The sequence below is a fragment of the Armigeres subalbatus genome, chromosome 1, assembly GCF_024139115.2.
Source record: "Armigeres subalbatus isolate Guangzhou_Male chromosome 1, GZ_Asu_2, whole genome shotgun sequence".
NCBI classification, from domain to species: Eukaryota; Metazoa; Arthropoda; class Insecta; order Diptera; family Culicidae; genus Armigeres; species Armigeres subalbatus.
The window spans coordinates 27,441,437-27,465,035 of NC_085139.1; the positions used below are offsets into that span (position 1 = coordinate 27,441,437).

At 43.1% G+C, this 23,599-nt stretch overlaps 1 protein-coding gene across 4 annotated transcripts in view; it reads left to right on the forward strand.

Annotated features, from left to right (window-relative positions):
• Nucleotides 1–22,701, forward strand: part of LOC134223037 (facilitated trehalose transporter Tret1-like) — a 45,020-nt gene extending 22,319 nt beyond the window's left edge. For 2 of the 4 annotated variants that reach the window (XM_062702185.1, XM_062702191.1), the window contains exons 2-5: nucleotides 20,001–20,132; nucleotides 21,047–21,208; nucleotides 21,275–21,526; nucleotides 21,597–22,701. In XM_062702185.1, coding sequence (XP_062558169.1) covers nucleotides 20,018–20,132; nucleotides 21,047–21,208; nucleotides 21,275–21,526; nucleotides 21,597–22,510 — 1,443 coding nt within the window. In that variant the 5' untranslated portion in view covers nucleotides 20,001–20,017 and the 3' untranslated portion in view covers nucleotides 22,511–22,701. Of the gene's footprint in view, nucleotides 1–2,061; nucleotides 2,110–19,729; nucleotides 19,888–20,000; nucleotides 20,133–21,046; nucleotides 21,209–21,274; nucleotides 21,527–21,596 lie in introns of those variants that run through there. The other 2 variants (XM_062702198.1, XM_062702178.1) reach the window with 2 other exon arrangements.
• Nucleotides 22,702–23,599: the final 898 nt, after the last annotated feature.

Genomic DNA, 23,599 nt, shown 5'->3' on the forward strand with positions numbered 1-23,599 from the left:
ATGGAAATTTTAATTTGCTGCCATTAAACATTGTTTATAAAGCTTGGTTTGCTGGAATGTCGTTAGACAAGATGGTTTGATAGATACAAATAAACTGCAATATGTTCGACTTCTAATTTCTTCTTTTTATGCCGTTTCATTGTTGTTATTTTTCTCAGCTCTATCACTATACTCTGTACGGAGGCACAATCGTAAATTGCTTCCTCCCATTGAAATATGACACTTTTGCATGATTTTGTTGTTTAGCTATAATGGAGTGAGCTTTGTTGCTGCTTATTACATGGGAATATCTATCACAAGCATTGCACTTTGCATATGTAGATGGTTCTAATAAATCAGGTGACTAAAAGTGACATTTATGTGGAGGCAAGGGTGATTTCGATCATTTATCAATTTATGTTCAAGCATTTCGTAGTTTGTCAGTATCTGATTCCAGAGGCTGAATTTCAAAATAATTGTTTCCAAGTTAAATTTCGGACACGTGGATAATGTCCATGTGATTTGTCGCCATTAATGAGTTTGGATGAGAGTTGAAACATGCTGAAAGCATCGCATGAAGTGTAGAGAGTCATCTGTTATGAAAATGTATCGTGTCGATTTTTAGCAGCCTTTCAAGCTGGCAGGCTGTGCAAGTGGTTTTTCTTCTGCCCAATAAGTAGTTTTCTAAAAGGACTTAGCTATTTTGCCTTGCTTCCCATCGGTTTATTTTTGGACGTTAGATGGACGGATGTCAGACACATTATTAAGCATCCATATTTTTCATTAATATAGCGACACGATTAGCCAACCCTTTTCGAACAACATTTGGAGTATTTGTTGTCACATTACAGGTTACGAATCAGCCTCGGGCTGAAAGTCTCTTTAATAAAGACACAAAAAAAAAAAAAAAGGTTACGATCTACATTTGAAGGAGCATTTGACATATTTTTGGTTAGAGGTTCAATATATGAAGAGGTACAATTTATGAAATTACAACTATGTATAGCACAACCACATAAGGTTAAGGTTTGAGCCACGAATGTAAGGGAACATGTTATTTTACTGGCCTTCACACCAGTTTTCAAATTCCAAGTGCAATTTTCCCTTTTATTTGTTGGACAAAATACTCATAGCGCATACCTAACTGTTTGTAATCAAATGGAGTTCTTTTTTCTGTATTCATGAATTATAGTTCCGTCATAATAAATGTCATAGGTTAGTTTATCAACCATCTTGTGGAAAGAGACCAACATTGTCTTTACCAAGCTACATAGTTCGAAACTCATAACAAGTGACGCATCTATTTCCGCACCGTGAGCGATGCATCGTTTACCACCAACAACACCAACCGCCAACAATTTTCGATAATCGATGCACGCCTTTGTTGATGCTGCACTACGGGCCGGCCCGGGGTTCATTATCGCATTTTTGCAGGCACTGCGCGTACGCTGTCGGTGGCTCATCACTGTGTGCCTACACCAACTATGACTATCTGTTAGTTGATATCACGTGTGTACGAACGGCGCCGTTTAGATGTCGCCGCATTGCAGAAGTTGATCGAAACAAGAACTGGAGACATGTTCCTGGAACGATTGAGCAGCTCAATGAGCCACTTCCGTGCGACTGGCGATGAATGACCGTCAGGTTGCAAATTTGAAGATCTGTAGTAATCGTACGCAGTTGGATTTTAATTAGTTGGTCTGTTTACTGTTATTCATTAGGTGGGCTGCTCACGTAGTGATGCATGATTTGGGATACCCCGAAGCCGATGCCGGCCGGGCACTCGCAAACCGTTGGATGGGTGACATTGAGAGCTTGTTTATAAGGAAGCTGACGCGTGATCGATCCGCTAGCCAATTCAAACATTAAATTTATATCCTGCGCAGGCCTGGTGGGGGAGTACGTGGTCTAAATGTCACGTCGGGTGTTCTGTTTTGGGAGGAACAGTGGAGGGGAGTTGATGGAATTGCTCGGGAAGCGAGTTTGATTGATGTGGAAGAATAGGTTGTTAATTTAAATATTTACAAGATGATTTGTCCGGCAATCCTGGAACAGGTCGGTATTTCAGTTTAGTTTCCCTTTGATCGGCGAACAGTAAACGTTCCCAGCTGCAACCAAATAGTTCACCTGGTTTGTATTGAAATATTCGTTAAGCATTTTCTGAAACTTTTGTTTTTTAAAATGATATTTAAAACGATAGATTTTTTTGAATAGTAGACAACATGCGTCACCAGATAACAACATTACAGTGCAGTACCTCATATTTGATTTCCTGTGGTTGAATTGAGCCCCTTGGTGGGAGCTCTGAATCTTTTGACACACGCCTTGAGTCAGTCATAACCAGAATTACTATTGTATTAAATAAACAAAATGTACGAGGCTCTAGTATACCCACTTCTTCAAATCAGGGCTGGTATCGACCATTCGTGTTATTTTAGTGTTCATATCAATGGAAATAGTGACATCCAGCAGTGTGAATGTAACTGAAAATTCTATTGTATACCTGGTGATTTCCATTTAATCCTTAATACTTTTATACTCCAGTGTTATAGTGAAAATCTGAAAACAATATATGTTGTACTAGAAATGCTTACTATTTCAGAAACAAAAAAAAAACAAATCTTAAAACAGATCGGTGTTCCGATTGATTTCGGAGAATGTGAGTCTGAAGGAACATATATCGCTATCAAGTACTTATGATTGAAAACTTCTTTAATAGTTCATTTGCAATCTTTTCCAACCGCACGCAGATAATGAAAATTGAGCGACATGTGAAATCTTGTGAAAAGCTTTATAATATCCGCGGGAATTTCTGCATCTGGAACAATGAATGTTTTCATCGCGAAGGAGTCGAGTGAAGCCAATGAAGTGTGATCATGGAATCTGTCCAAAATATTGCCTTGACCCTCAACGCTGTGCTTGTTTTAACTTTGCTAAACAGATGGCTTAACAGAAGTGCTGTCGAGAGCTCTAACCGTGGTAAACAGTTGTGCCTTTGATTCTGGGAATCGCCGAGAGGGACCACCTATGATTTGGCAGCCAGCAAACGTACTGCAATCGAACCTTCAGATGAAATTGTTTGCAAATAGAACTAGGCATCGCCCATCTTGATATGTTGATCGATAATAACTCGTTCAAGCTGCTATGGAATTCCAACCACTGCTGCTCTGATTGTGTTAGTTGGTCGTCCCAATTTTTAGCGGTCCTACAGAGGGTCTGCACAAAAAGCTTGGCAAGCACGACAACTGGTCCGATCAGCCCTGGAGGGTCATAGAGTCATAGGTCACAGAACAATTCGACAAGATATCAGTACACAGAATAACGAAATACGTCATCCAACGGCTGCCATTGCAACCCTAGCGTCTTAGTTGGAGCAAATGGACAATCTAACGATAGGGAGGTTCGTTCGTCGCGGAGCTCTGTTGGAATTCGAGAGATGATCGTAGGCGAATTCGACAACCATTTGCGTAAGCTCATCCCGGTTGACTGCATTAACTGATTAAGCTGCTGGCGGAGATCTTCATCTTCGTCCTCATCGTCGACACCAAATTGTTCGCTAGAGTTAGTGCAGCAAGCGGAAATTCGTTTGAACCGCCAGTAGACACTTGGTTGCCAAATAAGATTCCGGTGCCATAAGTAGCGATAGTAAGCTCGAAAGCTCATACACCCAAAAAACAAATCTGACAATTATTGTATAAAATCTGGGCATATACAATTCTGTAAGCTTTTTATACAAGTATTGTATTAAAATAATACAAATCTGTATTATTTCAATACAACAATTGTATTAAAATCTTCCGAAATTGTATATGCCCAATTATTATACAGTTTCTGTAAGGTTCTTATGCAGAACTGTTTTAAAATCTGCCATCCCCTGGTTGGGTGTAGGGGCTGGGATGGTAAGCTGCGCCAGAGGATTCACTGCAGAGGATAGTCCAATGGGTGTACTCGAATTTTTCGATATCCGCGATAATGACAAACCGATGAATTCTAAAACGAAGAATTATTGCCAGGAGATCATCTTGAATGACCATCAGCGATTGATTCAAGGAAGAGGCATCAAACACTACACGAAGTTTCGTCGTAGTGCCCTCAGCTTTCTCTACGCCGTGATACAGTTGATAGTAGGAAACACTACCTGCAGGGGTTTCTTCATTGGTGACTTCTCACATGTGGTTCAGGGTATCATATTCTTCGATGAAAGCCGAGTATGCTTCCATTAGTTTAGGATTGGTCTGCAGGCGACGTATGAGAGCGAGGAATCTTCGACTGGCAATGTCCTTTGAATGCCCCAACTGATCTATGATCGATTGACGTTTGGGGAGTATGACTACGAAGCGACCAGACTTATCGCGAAAGACAGAGGCAGCAAAGTGTTCTTCACAAGCGGTTTCCTCCACAAAAATGGGCATAAACAAGGCGATGTAGTAGTTGTTGTTACTGTGTGGATTGTATTTAGTTTGGATTTCTGTGACCGGAACGATTCCGATTAGGTTGGATCGAGGGAGCGTGATTTTGACAAGATCAGCGACTGCAGAACCGTGAGATGATTACGAAGAAACTAGATGATGTCTTCGTATATGGGAACATCTGCCGATTTATGATGAGATTCCCACTGTTTTAGTGTTTTTTTCCTAAGCAATGGAGGAGGAACCAACAGACATCCTGGGTTGTCCAGGAAGTGCGGGGTTAGGGACCACCTCCGACAGCAAACGAGGGAGGCAGGACTACATCCCCGACCCGCTAAACCGTTTCCATTGCCGCCAAGCCCATCGTCCCTTCGGTACAACCAGAAAGTAATGCTTCAAAGGGGGGCCAGTGCATGACGCACCCTCGAGGTTAGCTGCGTGTCCTTGCAGCATCGAACATCGTGACTCGCTTTTTTAGAAGAACACCATGGTATCGTGCCAGCGCATTGCCGGCTTTCCAGATGGCCTTACCACGCCCTATGTCCTCGGAAGGTGGGAAGGGTAGACTTCGCGCCTGCTTCCCTCTGCACGACTGGTATCAAGAATGATGATGCCGCGTGCACCCCAAATTGACCTCTCTTCGATAGGGTCTGTTCGCCAACACACAGAGGGACTTGCCGACGCGGTGCCTACGCCTTCCCCAGCCTTGACGAGGACCCCTTTCCGTCCTCGGTCTCGGAACCCGCCCGGTTGACCGACGCCGCGAAAGCGATGATACCATGTAGTTCTTCGCGCGGCCACTTGTTCGATAAAAGGATCGAGTTCGACCACAGGGTATGACCCCCGGTATGACCCATGAAGCCCACTCCGAACCCTTGGACCACCTCTTGTTTGCGCCTGAACTAGCCATCCTTGAGTCCACGCGCCACCTTCTGTGTAGCTCCGAGACGATTTGGACGATAGCCGATAAAACGGCGTTCCAGTCAACTTCATCTTTACACATCCTCCGAACTAGGTTGTCCAGGGCAGTGTCCAGACCATATGTGGCAAGCATGTGGTCATGCATTGCGCGAAAACGTGGGCACACGAACAACACGTGTTCCACCGTTTCCTCTAAACCTGCGCACACCAAACACTGGGGCGAGGCCGAGCAAGCCAGTGTTACCTGCACTGTGAATTTGCAGCACGCTTCAACGCCGGGCACTTCGAACCCCCCATGAGGTGCTTGCTGTTCACAGCTTTGCTGGAACAAATCAAACTATTCGGAGGGTTCGTGCAGCATTGTGCCTTATGTCCCTCCAATCCGCAGCGTCGACAGAGCTTGCTTCTGTCAGGACCTTCGCAGTCCCATTGCTTGTGCTCCGGTTCCAGGCACTTGAAGCAAACTTCGGGTTGCTCGTATATGCCCACAGGGCACACCGGCCATTCCACCTTGACGCTCCCTAACTTGACTACCTTGGAGGCATCCGCTGCAGATAGCCGAACCAATGCTACCTGTGCCCCTGCCGGACCTTTCCGTAGCCGAACGGCTGCGGTGGGCGTCTCCACTTCACACTGTCGCCGCAGTGCCGTGACGATCTCTTCGACTTCGGTGATCTCGTTCAGGTCTTTAACCCTTAGACTCACCTCCGTCGTGAGTGCCCTCACCTGGACCGTCTCGCCTAGGACCTCCTCCGCCAACTTCTTGTAGGCGGCGCCCTTTTGCGAGACGCCCCGCTTCAGGGAGGATCATCTCGCCCATCCGCCCATTATTCGACGTACGTCGCCGCCGAGTTCACCGAGCTTGACGTCACTCCTCATCGCCTTCAAGACGTCCGAGTACTTAGCCTCGTCCGTCTTGATGACTAGGGCATCGCCCCTGGAGCGATTGGCCCCTACCCTAGACTTCTTGCTACCCTCGTTCGCCTGGACCTTCTTTTCAGCCCTTGACGTCTTCGTTTCCTCTTGTTCTTGACCAGGCCCTTCCTCCCCCGGTTTGGGAGGTACCTGGCCGAGATTCAGCTTCCCAGCCCCACTACCCTTGTTCGGGGTAGTAACCCTCCGTGTTTTGGAGCGGCCCTCAGGGAGCTCATCTCCTGGAGACTGTCTCCCACGTTTTTGTGTCTGCTCCGTTGAAGCAGTGACCCCCGACGTGCCCGCGAATACTTGAGCCTCAGTCTGGGTAGACTTTGGCACCACCGTCTTCGCTGGCACGCCCTCGGTCGATTCGACCTTGCCCGAGTCCACGAATCCTTGGGCCTCAGTCTGGTAGACCTCGACTCTACGGATTTCACGGATTTACACTTGGCCGTCCCGACTGCCCTCTCCAGCATGGCGTCCAACATCGACTTTCGAAGTTTCAGCAAGCTCCTCTACAGGTCCTTACTGATATTATGCATCGATGACGCAAAGTCGATGATGGCGTCCAGCTGTTCCGTCGCCACCTCGAAGGCCGAAAGCCCATCGAGTTTGCGGTTCATCGCCTTCACAAGCCATGGGCCGTCTATAACCTCTACCGGCGTAGCCGAGTATTGCTGCCGACTATTGCTTCTGGCCTCCTAGGCCAGAGACCTGAACAACCCACCTCTTGCGAAGGGGTGTCGCCTACACTACTACCACTAATTGAAGAATTGACTTGGTTTTCCATTTTGGTCCCACGAGTTACTCGGGAAAAGAGGTCCACCACGCCAGAGCCCAGCATGACGCGGTAAGGGACAATTACTGTGGAGGGTGCCCAGGTACCCCACAGGCTCCGTTAAAGGCCTAGCTCATTATTTCACCTCCCTGGCCATGCATCCCCTCGGCACGGGTCGCTTAACGCCTTGGGATTAGGGGTTAGGGACGATTGTCCCTTTGGTCGCACCAACTCAATCTAGCTGATGTCAGAAGGACAACAGTGCCCAGGCTGCACTACCAGCTAAGTACAAAACCCTTAGCTGGCGGTCGATTGTCATCGGAAGACCCGTGGAAGCGTGAGATTGGAACTTGTGAGGACCAGAGCTGTGTAGGTCGCTCCTTCCCAGATGTAAACTCACCATTTCGCAGCCTCCACTGTTTTAGTGTGGATGGATCCAGTCGGCTACAAACCATGTAAGCCAATAACACGGACCAATTTTTTGTTGGGATGTCCATCTTATCTATCATGCATTGGATTCGCTCGAAATCATCCAGCAGTATGCTCGACGGATTCAATCGCCTTCCTGGCATCATTAGAGAGAGAAGCAACGAGAAACGACAGTTTGTCGATAGGCGACAAATGGGGGTTGGAGTCTATCAGGGATTTGAACGTATCGCGAAACGTTATCCATTCCGAAACACATCCAGATAATGTTTATAATAATCGCGTTACTATAGCTATATTCGCGAATATGGGTGACTAGCAGCATTCCCATCCTCGATTGTGGCGGTAGACTCGAGAGTCGAGACGTTTCCATTTAGCGTCACAGGAAAACAGAAGGAATTAAATTACATTTTTGAAACAGCTAGACTAAACGGATACTCAAGTAGAACTAAAGCCTGCCCACTAGGGTGTCCCAAAAAAAATCGATGTTCGAAAAGTCATGGTGCTCAACCCTGAAATGAAAGATATACCTGTCTGGATAATTTTTGTAGAACAAACTGAATTTCTAAAAAATCGTTTAGAGGTCGCGCCAGATCGATTTTTGAAAAATGAGCTTTTTTTAGGTGAAAAATCAAATATTGGGTCCTTTCACAATTTTTTTTCAGGGTCACCCATTCGTTTTATATTTTTTTATTTTTCTGTGGATCTTTGCCCATATTCTCCATGAATAAGTTTTTGGTATTATGCGTTTTTACAGTCTGTAGAACTTTTTAAATATCGAAAAAAACACATTTTTTTGACTAATTTTCGAAGTTATTTCATCCTTACACAAAAAATATTTTTTTCTCGTGCAGAAAAACATACATACTATAAAGAGCTATTTATAAGGAGTATTTTCATAAATCAAGATCCAAGAAATTTTGTTCTGGGGCTGAGATATTGCAGTTTTAGTAAACAGTCAAAAAGTGTACAAATTCGGTACTTTTTCTCTACATGTTATAATTTCATCAAAATTGCACCAATATTTTAATTTAAATTAAAAACAATTCAAAAGCAAATAAATGGGAATATTTTCTAGGTAACATAGCTTTTCTTTCCAATGGAGTTGGTTACCCGAATCACAGGATTTGGTCGGAGTAAGTAAATAGAGCCAGTAATAAAATGATATCACATCCATCTGTTAATATGTAGCAATATACAAGCAATCAGGTTTACTATGATCTCTTTATTAGTTTTGATTCAATCATAGGATGCTTTTCACGGCATTCAAAAAACAAGGCAGGCTCTGCACGTATGTAAACATTCAGTTTGAACGTAAACATGTGTCGTCACTACTATCTTCGCACAAGCTGAACTGAGACGATGCTTTACGGTCTCATCTTGCTTACTTTTGTACTCTAACATGTGGCATTAAAATATGCGTCACTCTTGACGTGTCACTTTTCTTACGAGCTTACCTTGTTGTCTATATACCGTGATGCTTTTGATATGTCATATGACAGTCAAACAATTTTTTTCGTCGTATCAGTTCGACAACTTTTCCATGAGTTTACTTGAGATATTGAAAAAAAAAAACGAAATAAACGTAAAGTAATAACGGTAAAATGACACTTCAAGGGTGACGCATATTTCATCGCCACATTATAGAGTACAAAAGTAAGTCTGCTGAGACCGTAAAGCATCGTCTCAGTTCAGCTTGTGCGAAGATAGTAGTGACGACACATGTTTACGTTCAAACTGAATGTTTACATACGTGCTGAGCCTGCCTTGTTTTTTGAATGCCTATGCATGCCTAAAGCATCCTATGATTGAATCAAAACTAATAAAGAGATCATAGTAAACCTGATTGCTTGTATATTGCTACATATTAACAGATGGATGTGATATCATTTTATTACTGGCTCTATTTACTTACTCCGACCAAATCCTGTGATTCGGGTAATCAACTCAATTGGAAAGAAAAGCTATGTTACCTAGAAAATATTCCCATTTATTTGCTTTTGAATTGTTTTTAATTTAAATTAAAATATTGGTGCAATTTTGATGAAATTATAACATGTAGAGAAAAAGTACCAAATTTATACTCTTTTTGACTATTTACTAAAACTGCAATATCTCAGCCCCAGAACAAAATTTCTTGGATCTTGATTTATGAAAATACTCCTTATAAATAGCTCTTTATAGTATGTAAGTTTTTCTGCCCGAGAAAAAATTATTTTTTGTTTGAGGATGAAATAACTTCGAAAATTAGTCCAAAAAAATGTGTTTTTCGATATTTAAAAAGTTCTGCAGACTGTAAAAACGTATAATACCAAAAACTTATTCATGGAGAATATGGGCAAAGATCAACAGAAAAATAAAAAAAATATAAAACGAATGAGTGTCCCTGAAAAAAAATTGTGAAAAGATCCAATATTTGATTTTTCACCTAAAAAAAGATCATTTTTCAAAAATCGATCTGGCGCGACCTCTAAACGATTTTTTAGAAATTCGGTTTGTTCTACAAAAATTATCCAGACAGGTATATCTTTCATTTCAGGGTTGAGCACCATGACTTTTCGAACATCGATTTTTTTTGGGACACCCTACTGCCCACGTTAAATTTCGGACACCTATCTTCCAATACGATTTTTCAACATTTTCACAAAGCACGGAGACGATAAGTTTACATGACAGCTGAATCTCTCCGCTTTATGTGTTGCTTTCAGCATGTTTTCATTCTCTTCCAAACTGATAATATGGCTACAAATAAATTAGACATTATCTCAGTATCCGAAATTTAACGTGGACAGGTTTTTTTCATACCATCATTGACAAACATAGAAAAAATCTGTACAAAAAAAAAATAACCACAATCCACATTATCACCAATAACAAATGAATTGCGACGAGTATGCGTGAACTTTGATCATAACTTAACCAGATCATTATGTTCTGAACTTAGAAAATATGTTATCGAACTAGTTTTCAGCAAAAGGAACAACCAACTTAATCATTACTTGGAACCACAAAAGACCTCGTTGACGCCTTGAAAAAATCTGGAGTTTATGAAATATTATGTCCTCACTGTGACAAAATCTACATAGGTCAGGCAAACGGCACGGCAAATGCTGGGTAAAGCAAACCATTATTGGTACTTCGCGTACCTGAAGGAATAAAATAGATCCCATCTCGTGGTCCTTAGCAACTCCTATCCCTACCTCTTCGTGGTGCTGGACGGGATAAGAGAAACCTTAGGGAAGATCGGGTAACCAATCCCGGTGGGAACTATGGTCGTATGCTGACAGGGAAGGGGGGGGGGGTTGATCCTCTCTGGAGATGCAATTCTTACTGAGCCTCTGTTCTCCATGTTAGGGGCGGCTGATCATCGTCCGAGTGCCAACGAGGGACTCTAAGTGAAACTGTGCACCATGGTCCACCGGAAATAAGGAGGAATGGTCCTCCGCAAATTTAGGGGGTTTGGTGTCAGGCCTTGCAAGCCAGCCTTTAAAAAACATACGCAACGAACAATCAACAAGAGAGTACCGACCGGAACCATCAGTGAAGACTACTGCGATGAAAGGGGACTAGCGATTGGAAACTCGGTTCGTGGAACTGCAAATATCTCAACTTCATTGGGAGCACACTAGGGTGGCTCAAAAAACACTTTTTCAAATTTTTTGATGGGCCTCCCTCTTATTCGGTTCTATTTGATGCCCTGATGCTCTGGACAAAATTTCAGCCAAATCGGTCAACGTTTGGGCGGTGCTAAACTGGTTGGAAGTTTATATGGAAAAATGTATGCAGAAACATCCAAAAACAGTGATTTGCAGTTGGACGTCACAATTTACGTTGAAAAACCATGATACTCATTCAGTTGTTGTAAAATTAAATACTGAATATTATGCTGAAAACCGCGAGAAGATTAGAGTTTATTACACAAAGATATTAGCATTTTACTGGAGTGTTGTGGGTGTGAATTTATTTCTTTTCAAAGGTAAAAGAAACGAAATTTGCTCAAACCCCACTTCAGAGAAATGCTAATAACTTAGTCGGGCAAACTCTAATCTTCTCGCGGTTTTCTGCATAACATTCTGTATTAGATTCTTCAAGATCTGAATGAGTAGCATAGTTCTTCATCGCAAGTTGTGCCGTCCAACTGCATTTTACTGTTTTTGGATGTTTCTGCATACATTTTTGCATATAAACTTCCAACGAGTTTAGCACCGCCCAAACGTTGACCGATTTGGCTGAAATTTTGTCCAGAGTATCAGGGCATCGAATAGAACCGAATAAGAGGGCGGCCCATCAAAAAAATTGAAAAAAGTTTTTCCCATACTAATTTGAGCCACCCTAGAGCACATGCATATTCGCAAGGACAACTCACTCAAGGACCGTGGACTCGGCATTTTAAGGAACACGAGCTAGGAACAGCTTTAATAGTGATGGGCGATATGCAAAGGCGTGTGATCGGGTGGTGGCCGATCAATGAAGGAATGTGCAGGTTAAGGATCAAAGTCCGGTTTTTCAACTCAACAGCATAATCAACGTCCATAGCCAACATTCCGGAAGCACTGATGATGATAAGGACGCATTCTACGCGCAGCTGGAACGTGAGTACGACAGCTGCCCAAGCCACGACGTCAAAATCATCATAGGAGATTTGAACACTCAGGTTGGCCAAGAGGAGGAGCTTAGACCGACTATTGGGAAGTTCAGCGCTCACCAGCTGACGAACGAAAATGGCCTACGACTAATTGATTCTGCCGCCTCCAAGAATATGGCCATTCGCAACACCTACTTCCAATACAGCCTTCCGTAACGGTACACCTGGAGATCACCACTGCAGACAGAATCACAAATCGACCACGTTCTGATTGATGGACGGCACTTCTCCGACATTATCGACGTCAGGACATATCGTGGCGCTAACATCGACTCTGACCACTATCTGGTGATGGTTAAACTGCGCACTAAACTATCCGTCATCAACAATGTTCGGTACCGACGACCGCCGCGGTACGACCTATAGCGACTGAAGCAACCTGCATACGCGCAGCATTTCGAGGCAGTGTTGCCGAAAGAGAGTGAGCTCGATTGGCCCGCTCTTGAGGACTGCTGGAATACAGTCAAAGCAGCCATTAACGACGCAGCGGAGAACAACGTCGGGTATATGGGACGAAGTCGACGGAACGATTGGTTCGACGAAGAGTGCATACAGATTCTGGAGGAGAAGGACGCAGCGCAAGGTACCCGGCAGTACGTCCCGAGCAGCACAAGTCAGACAAAAATGGTTGCAGCAACTTGATTGTGACTGAATCCGATCACATATAAGTTGCAATAACCTATATGAAACATCTGTGCTGCTAGGGGTGGAACGTTATAGACGAAAGCGGAGACTGCAGACCCACCGTTTTTTAGGAGAAGAAACGCCGCCTGGAAGAAGCGGAGTGCGAGGAGAATCAGAAGCTCAACGCAACCCGCAAAGGCTTCGTGCCGCGAGCCGAGATGTGCAGGTATAAGGGTGGGAGCATCTTGACGGACGAACGTGTGGTGATCGAAAGGTGGAAGCAGCACTACGAGGCGTTGAATGGCGTTGAGAGTACAGGCATTGAAAGTCCAGGCAGCGGAGGAGATGACTAAGACGTCAGTTCAGCGGACGATGGAAGCCAACCAGTCCCCACCTTGAGGGAAGTCAAGGATGCTATCCAACAGCTAAATACCAATAAAGCAGCTGGTAAGGATGGTATTGGAGCTGAACTCATCAAGATGGGCCCGGAAAAGCTAGCCACTTGCCTGCACAAACTGATAGTTAGAATCTGGGAAACTGAACAGCTACCGGAGGAGTGGAAGGAAGGGGTTATTTGCCTCAAAAAAAAACTATGTAAAAAAAGAATTAGAAAAAAATGCCATTGAAAAAACTTTTTTTCTTGTTTTAAAAATTAAGCATTTATTCAGCATTTCGGATGCTGAATAAATGCTATTCAGCAAAATTTCTACTTTATCGAAAAGTAGGATTGAGCATTTAAGCAGGCATATATTGGGCCAAAACCTGCATTAAAATAGCATTAAAGGCGACTACAGGGCTTATTGGCATTTAATGTTTTGCAGTAAAGGCGCATATAATGCCACTTAAATGCTTTATATAATGCTTACTGGTTACCTGGGAAGTTATCAAGCCGGCTTCGTTGACGACCGCTCGACAACGGACCACATCTTTACTGTACGGCAAATCCTTCAAAAATGCCGTGAATACCAGGTCCCAACGCAACATCTGCTCATTGATTTCAAGGCGGCATACGACAGTATAGACCACGTAGAGCTATGAAAAAATATGGACGAGAACAGCTTCCCTGGGAAGCTTACCAGACTGATCAAAGCAACGGTGGATGGTGTGCAAAACTGTGTGAAGATTTCGGGCGAACACTCCAGTTCGTTCGAATCGCGCCGGGGACTAAGACAAGGTGATGGACTTTCGTGCCTGTTGTTCAACATTGCGCTAGAAGGTGTCATGCGGAGAGCCGGATGTAACAGCCGGGGTACGATTTTCAACAGATCCAGTCAATTTATTTGTTTCGCGGATGACATGGACATTGTCGGCCGAACATTTGCAAAGGTGGCAGAACTGTACACCCGCCTGAAACGTAGACTCGGATACCTTCGAGTTGGTCGAGGAATTCGTCTACCTTGGATACTTGCAAACGTCTGATAACAATGTTAGTCGTAAAATACGAAGGCGCATCATCTGTGGAAGTCGGGCCTACTACGTGCTCCAGAAGAAACTGCGGTCAAGAAAGATTCACCACCGCACCAAATGTGTCATGTACAAGGCGCTAATAAGATCGGTTGTCCTCTTCGGACATGAAACATGGCTAATGCTAGAGGAGGACTTGCAAGCACTCGGATTATTCGAGAGACGGGTGCTTAGGACCATGACGGTGTGCAAGAAGACGGTGTGTGGCAGCGAAGAATGAACCACGAGCTCGCCCAGCTCTACGGCGAACCCAGTATCCAGAAGGTAGCTAAATCCGAAAGGGTACGATGGGCAGGACATGTTGCAAGAATGTCGGACAGCAACCCTGCAAAGATGGTGTTTGCTTTCAATTCAGCAGGTTCGAGACGGCGTGGAGCGCAACGAGCGACATGGGCAGACCAGGTGCAAAACGACTTGGCGAGCGTGGGGAATATTCGAGGATGAAGAGATGCGGCCCTGAACCGTGTATTGTGGCGTCAAATTGTTGATTCAGTGTTATCTGTTTAGATGTAGACTAAATAAATGAAAATGAACCGGTTTGTGAAGCAGCAGGACGACTGAAAACAGGCAACATATCAGGAGACGACCTGTTCGCATTGAGATCGTTCTTCCACAAGGCTGGAGGCAAGTGTGCGACCCGGGGTCCAATGAAGAGGGTTTTCAGATGAGTGATGTGCTGCTGCTTGATGACCGGAATAAGAACGTTTCCCACTGTCAGCATATTCTCCTAATGAGTCGCCTGCTTTGAGCGTGCTTACAGCGGCACACTAGCAGTTAACTTTCTGAAATCAGTATGGCGAAAGGCATCTAAGGTTCGATTCCTCAAAATTAAGCACCTTCATCGAAAAAATGTTTGGTAGGCGCAATAGCGGACACCTTCCTACATAACCGGTACCAAATAGTTTTCATGAAAAGTTCCTAATTTTGAGAAAACCCGCGTGAGAAATCGAACCTTAGATGCCTTTCGCCATACTGATTTCAGAAAGTTAACTCCTAGTGTGCCGCTGTAAACACGCTCAAAGCAGGCGATTCATTGTAAAAAATAGTTTGAGCTTACTTCATGAGTCTGCATTTTTAAGCTTTGTCCTGTTTTTATATGATTGTAATCGACTAATTTGTGTTCAACGGAATGAGTTTTTTTCCGGCATGCAGTCTTTGGAGGGAAGCTGAATGGGACATTTCCATTTTTACACCAATATATGCCATGCGGCGGCTCTTTCGGTGTGTTTTACCACCAAACAGATGGTCTAGCGCTCGAAATCGATAAGTGACCACATTGGCTACATTTGGAATCTATGAGGTTCCCTCGGTGCCCTGCGAACCCGTAGGAGAGGACATTTTCATGTTTATATCAACATGTACCGTGACGCTTGCGGCAGCTCTATCTCCATGTTTTTCCAACGAATAGAGCACATTGTCTACCCTGGCCGCAAGTCTTGAAATAGTTGGTTATGCGCTTGAAATTGTTCTTCATTTGAAATTGATTACTGATCACATTGGCCATTTCTGGAAGCTCAGAAGTGCCCCGATTTCCCCTTAGGTGAGCACATTCCATTCTTACATCAAAATGTACATGCATCTGCTCTGCCTGCATGATGTAGTCATACCTTCATGAGCCGATGTTCCATGACTCAAGTTAAGTCAAATTAAAAAATATTTTCTGGGCTACTGTGATGGTTCAGCTCTGTGATGTGATGGAACAGCTCTCCAAGGATTTTCTATTCCACACCTCGATATTCCCATTAGTCGATAGTCCCTTCAATATCGACTCATAGAGGTTTGAGGTTTTCACCGATCGCCGTGGACAATGATATGAAAACGCTACATTTTGATATAAAAAAGAAAATCTCTCCTTCTGTGAGACTCCTGCGGGTACCTTGTAGGTTTTAGATAATAAGTTCAGAATGTCGTATTTGATAAAAAAAAAACAAGATTAATCCACCTAGAGGTGATGGTGCCATTCCCGTTCGTTCAAAAAGGTTGAGAAAAATATAAGAAAAGTCTAATATAACACTAATAGGTAGATAGCTCTTATTTTTCATATTTGTTTATTTGCATTGTAAAATTTCCTGCTGAACGCAACTGAACGAACGGGTTGATATTAGATTTCAAGAGCATAACCAACTATTTGATGGAAAATGATAGTGAAAGAGCCGCTACACGGCATATCTTGGTATAAAAATAAAAATATCTCCTTGTACAGGTTCCCCGGAGGCACCTCATAGGTTTCAAAAGTGGCCAATGTGATCGCTAATCGATTTTAAGTGAGTGAGAGTAAACACGGAAATTGTCCTCTCCTTTGAGCTCCACGGGGGTTCTTCATAGGTTCCAAAATAGAAAATGCGGTCACTTATTAATTTCGGTATAAAAACGGAAATGTCACCTTCTACGGGTTGCCTGAGGGCATGTTATTGGTTCCAAGAGTGGCCAATGTGGTCACTTATCGATTTCAAGGGCATAACCATCTGTTTGTTGGAAAATCATGACGAAATAGCTGCCGCACGACATATTCTGGTATTAAAACGGAAATGTCCCTTTCTACGGGTTCCCCAAGGGCACCTCATAGGTTCCAAGAGGGACCAATGTGGTCACTTATCGATTTCAAGCGCATAATTATCTATTTTGTGGAAACGGCCACCGCACGGCATATTTTGGTGCTAAAACGGAAATGTCCCCTCCTACAGGTTCCCCGGGGGCACCTTGCATGTATCATGAGTGGCCAATGTGGTCGTTTATAGATTTCAAGCGCATAACCATCTGTTTGGTAGAAAATCATGCCAAAAGAGCCACCGCAAGGCATATTTTAATGTTAAAACAGAAAAGCCCTCTTTTATGGGTTCCCCGAGGGCCCCTCATAGGTTCCAAGGGTGGCCAATGTGGTCACATATCGATTCCAAGCGCATAATCATCTATTTTGTGGAAAATCATGCCGAAATAGCTGCCGCACGACATATTTTGGTGTTAAAAAGCCCTTTTACGGATTTAGAGGCTGTTCGGAAGTGATGCAATCGAGTTGTCCCGCCCGAGTACCTTCGCAGATCAGAACCGTTCGTGTAAGCCAATACGAAAGCGATTATGACGCCGACTGCTGTGGATCTCGAATTATTATGCCAAAAGTCGGCATTCCGTTGGTCGACCGGAGTGCACCGAGTCGCAGATGAGTGCCTATGATTTCGAACCTGGAGACCCAGCAATGCCTACAAGGAAGGATTGAAAAAGCTATAGCGGCGTATCGTGGGAACGACAGCTAAATCAGAAGCAGGCTATGGACGAACCCCTTACAGTTGATGTGGGTGGAAGCGGAAATGGATAAAATGTGGTATTACATTCAAATATCACTGACAAATCGAATGCCATCAAGATACCCCACGAAGAAAATTGATTTTGATAGTGACCATTCGTGTCCCGTCCTAGACGTCTGTGCTTTTCAAGACATTGGCTCAAAACCGAAGCATTATCAAAACACACTGGTGTGAAGAAAGGATCTCGACCATCAAAAATTGTATTTTTCACGCACGGAAATTTGGTGAGAGAATTCCATTATACACAATTACATTATATCCCATCATATACAATAATTTATATAAAAAAAAGTACATATATAACCATCAGGGCACCCGATTGAAGCGATTTGGATAGGAAGAGTGGAATCGCCAACTTCCTATTGTTAACATCTCGTGGATAAAGGTCGGGCTCTTCTCCCCATCTATTGGGTCAATCTGGGAAACGAGGGCTAGATTATATTATTGTGTGTACGAACTTTCTTCTGGAAGGAGATTCTCTATTCATCCCGTGGATTTGCATAAGTGTCTCTGCTTATGGAACCACCCCACCCATTTTTGGCCCTTCATACAGGAGTTTGATGAAATACAAACAATAGTGCAATCATGATCAATTCGTTTGTCAGATATGGCCAGTGCTATCGGCAGGTGCCTTGCTACAATAGATGGTAGTATCATCATCATCATCATCATCATCATCATCATCAAAAAGCCCTTTTACGGATTCTTCGAGGGCACCTCATAGGCTCCAAGAGTGGTCAATGTGGTCACGTCCTGTCATGTCCTATTGATTTGTCGCCATTTTATCAATTTTGACGTATTTGAAACATGCTGGAAGCAGCACATAAATCAGACAGATTCAGATGTCATGTAAATTGATCGTCTTGGTGGTTGTGAATTTTTTTAAAAATCGCATTATAGGAAGGGTGACCGCAATGGCGACAGGCTTTAATCATCTATTTTGTGAAAAATCATAATGACGGAAATGTCCCCTCCTACGGGTTCCCCGGGGCACCTTGCATGTACCAGGAGTGGCCACTTTCATCAGAAGCCCTCTCATGGATCATACATTACCGTTTTAAGAGAATCTATGAAGAATTAGCGATCGAAAGGCATATATGGAGCGATTTTTGTGCTTTCCTTATATGAGCAACAAGGTCCCGTGGAAGTCGTTTCCCGGTGGCCATTGTCTCCAGAACCAGCATATCATCACATAGCCACAAAATTGATGTTCATCTTTCGAACGGTATATAAACTTTGAAATTCGGTTAAAATTTGACTGTTTGCTAAGCATTTACATCTCTGGGTCAATATGACCCTAACATCTTATTTATAAGTTTTTCCTAATATCCGAAGAAGGTTAATCATCGCCGACATTTCGGTGTTGGATTTACACCTTCTTCAGGGCTTCATTACAAAATTAGAATTTTGTAATCGAGCCCTGAAAAACAACACCAAAACACCGAAACGTCGGCGATGCTTAAATAGACATCATCCAGCTTCCCTTCAAAGACTGCATGCCGAAAAAACTCAGTCCTGTTTCTCTACCTATGAAGTTATTTCAAACTTAACTTTGAAGTAAAATTTATTTTCTGAAAAAAAAATCCAGCGCAGTTACTTAAAAAGTATTCTTCACTTGCCCTGAGCACGGGACGCAGATGACAATCGATAGCTATCGGCACCTCTTGAAATCTTCTCCACTGGAGCCACGCGGTAGTTGGTGATTTTCGATCTGAAGTGGTTTCCGCTACCCGTTGATGTTCGATTTTACGTTGTTTATGATTTGATTGTAAATTTGCGAAATGTTTGCTTCACTCACTACCCACACTATTGCTGGCTCCTCTATGAGAGGGTGGATGACGTTTTATTGATATCGAAAAGGCGTTGAACGAAATGAACATTTGGTAATAGCCTGTTCAATATATTTACGATCGGAAACTTATTTTGTGACTTAATTTTAAAACTTATTGTTTGATTTGTTTGTCTCGTAACTAATTACACTTTTTTCTTAGTTTTTCAACAAAATTCGGGCTTTAAAATAATTGAACTACATATTAGTAACTGCGAGTGGTGCAACTATTTCGCCGGCAGTCATCAAAGTGCGATAAGACAATGTTTGTTTTCTAGGAAGGAGTGTATACGATAAAACCAACGCTTTGCCAACCCATACTTTCAATGGCTTTCTTCCGACCGAATTTTGTCGTGTATCTCTGAAAGAGAAATCCACTTTGTCCGCCCGTGACCACTTGAAAATGGTTCTTGAAAGGGTACGACTATCTGCGATATTTAAGAAGCGCCCAGAGCAATTAAAGGTTTTATTCGATCGGTTGACCTAGACAAGTAACATGTGGTAAAGTGCTTAGACCTGGACCCTTTTCTGGTTTGCGTAGAAATATTCGACCTGTTCGGTGTGATTGTGAATTTCCATCCGAAAAGTACCTTCAAGTGAGTGTTTGCAGGATATTTGGTGAACGAGTGGTTTGAAATATAAGAAAAACTAATAGTGATTAGCATTTATCAAACTAACGAAGATTTTTTTTCCGTGTTACTCTGAACAGGGAATTGGTGATCTTAAATGAATCCAGCTGAGCTCAACTATCAACCAGTGGCGACTTTCGAGAAGTTCGAAAAAGAGAATTACAAGATGGAAAAGGGAACTCCTTCACGGCAATTTTTGGCCGGCGTTACAGGTGAGTTTGGAACTTATTTATTTATTTTTGGTTTAAAATACTAGAAGCGATTAATTTAATTAACAAGATTTCAATGCAATTATTTATTTGGTTGATGTAACTACTTGAAGGTGTAGCCTAGCGGTAATAAACGCGGCTATAAAGCAAGACCATGCCGAGGGTGGCTGGGTTCGATTCCTGGTGCCGATCTAGGCAATTTTCGATTTGGAAATTGTCTCGACTTCTTTGGGCATAAAAGTACCATCGTGTTAGCCTCATGATATACGAATGCGGTTAATAACTGTGGAAGTGCTGAACGAACACTAAGCTGCGATGCGGCAATGTCTCAGTGGGGGATGTAATGCCAATGAGAAGAGCAGAGAAGAAGAACTACTTGAAGGACAAATAGGAGATAACAGTTTTTAGTATTTCCTGCGAATGCGTTTAAAATTCATATTTATTAAAACAAACAAGTAGCAAGTGAATCTGATGGCAAAAAAAGCCGAGTAGAGTTGATCCTGCCTTAAAAATAAATAAAACCATTATGTATGACGAGCAGGCATTATTTTTTTATTTGATGACGGTTTTATTAACTTCGATTAACGTACTGCTATAAAACCGTAATTATTTTTTTTATAGTTATTTTTATGACGGTGAACTGGAAACGTAGACCACCAGCAGTGATTTGCACGTTCTGGCGTAGATAAGAAATGTCACGTGTGCGTTGATTTTGCAATGACATTAGATTGTATAAGTATTTCTTGTGTATTTCTCTGTGATCATTCCGAAATCTTATAAATATTTTCGCTAATTCATTTTTCTTTTCATGTTTATCGTTTGAAATATAAAAATTTCTGACGTGAAAGAATTTCATCCTGTGTGATTGAATGTCAATCTCTGACCTGATTCGTTACTTTCTTTCCGATTCATTCTAGTCAACCTCGCTTCGGTAGCCCTTGGCACGTGCTTGGGCTGGACCTCACCTGTATCCGATCAACTGCGCTCAAACGATACCAACGTCAACCCCCTGGATGAAATTCCCACTACGTCGGAGGAGTCATGGATCGGTTCCCTGGTGGCACTTGGTGCACTTATTGGTAATATCATATTTCATAAATTGTTCATTCAGTATTTTATAATATATTTCATTATTCTTTTGACAGCTCCTTTCATCGCTGGACCTTTGGCGGAAAAGTTCGGCCGTAAACTTACCCTGCTGGGGAGCGCAGCATTCTTCATTCTTAGCTACATAATCCTGCTGTGCACCTCCTCGGTAGGAGCCGTGCTGGCAGCTCGTTTGATTCAAGGCTTCGGGGTTGGATTTGTCATGACCGTCCAGACGATGTACATCGGAGAGATTGCGAGCAACGAATACCGAGGGGCTTTGGGTTCCCTCATGCAGCTGTGCATTGTTAGTGAGTATCGTTCTGATGCGAGTTATTTCTCATTAGAACAACTGATTAATCTGTAATTTTTTTTAAACAGCGGGCATCCTGTACGTATACTCAGTTGGGCCGTACGTGAGCTACGCAGCTCTACAATGGGCTTGTTTGGCGCTTCCGATCATCTTTGCTGGGACATTTTTCTTCATGCCGGAAACGCCCGCATTCTACATTTCTAAGGGACGCAAAAACGACGCAATCAATTCGTTGCAATTTTTGCGAGGAAAATCGTCCGACGGGGTTCAGGATGAATTGCAAGAAACGACCCGCTGTGTCGAGGATTCAATGAAGAATAAAGCCAGTATGATGGATTTGTTCAAGAGCAAAGGAAACATCAAAGCGTTGATCATCTGTTCCGGACTTATCAGCTTCCAGCAGCTGTCTGGAATCAACGTAATCCTGTTCTACAGTCAGACGATCTTTGCCAAGACGGGCAGTAGCATGTCGCCAGCCATCTCAACTATTTTAGTGGGCGTTGTCCAGGTGTTGGCCAGTGGAGCGACACCCCTGATCGTCGATCGGTTGGGTCGCAAACCGATTCTGCTGGTTTCGGCTGGGGGAATGTGCATAGCTCATGGTACGATGGGACTCTTCTTCTACATGGACCACATCAAGTCAGAATCACTGGAGAGTATCATGTGGTTGCCGATCTTTTCGCTGATCTTCTTCGTGACCGTGTACTGCGTTGGCTTCGGACCGCTGCCGTGGGCCGTGCTGGGCGAGATGTTCCCAGCCAATGTGAAGTCGATCGCGTCGTCAATAGTGGCCTCCAATTGCTGGGTGCTGGGCTTTCTGGTGTTGCAGTTCTTCTCAACGCTGGACAATGCCGTTGGATCTCATTGGTCGTTCTGGATCTTTGGAATTTTCTGCGGAATTGCGTTTGTGTTTACGCTGACCACGGTTATGGAGACGAAGGGAATGAGCCTGCAGCAGATTCAGGACAAGTTGAACGAATAAGAGGCAGTATATGTGAGACGTGTTTTGCTATTTTCGATAAGTGATAAAGTGGACTACTAATAAGAGTTGATTGATTGCTAGGGTAGATAAGTAAATAAAAATTATTTATGATATATTGTGACCATATTTTTAAATAGATTGTAATGTTAACTCTATGATCTATGGTAAATAAATGTTGATTTGTGTTCGAACATTGTGAGTGCAAGACTATTTGGAGGATTTTTTCGGGTCCAGCAGATGTGCGATTTACGGTTAAATTCTTAAAAACCAAAAGCTGAACATTTGTCATAAATTTGCACGTTAGGATTACTTCAAACAAGTTATTTGAACAAAACATAAATCAAATCATATGCTATTTGATGCTTACAACAAACGACTTCCAGATTTGCTTAATTTCACCATACGTCTGTATGCTTTTACCATTGAGTGCATCGTGGTAACAAGTGAAATCAAAGCTTCTTTATTCAGACAACTTGATTGAAAAAATCCTAGCGGGGGGTCCGTAGAATAGTTGTCTACACCTCTGACTCTAAATCAGATGATCATGGGTTCGATTCCCACCCCCTCCACACCCTTTAATATTAAAGAGGTGATAGTCTATATGACTTTAAACGAACGAAAAAGTCTACGGACATAAAAAAAAAAACAAAACAATAATTGTAAGACAATTTAAAAAAATACAATACCAGCCGATAAAGCAGAGCATGATTGTAAACTCCATTGGAGTATAAATAGAAATAGGTGGACATATAGGGGCCCTCCTTAGCCGTGCGGTAAGACGCGCGGCTACAAAGCAAGACCATGCTGAGGGTGGCTGGGTTCGATTCCCGGTGCCGGTCTAGACAATTTTCGGATTGGAAATTGTCTCGACTTCCTTGGGCATAAAAGTATCATCGTGCTAGCCTCATGATATACGAATGCAAAAATGGTAACCTGGCTTAGAAACCTTACAGTTAATAACTGTGGAAGTGCTCAATGAACACTAAGCTGCGAGGCGGCTCTGTCCCAGTGTGGGGATGTAATGCCAACAAGAAGAAGAAGAAGGTGGACATATGGCCTGCGATGCCGGTCCAGATAGGTGGGTGGTGC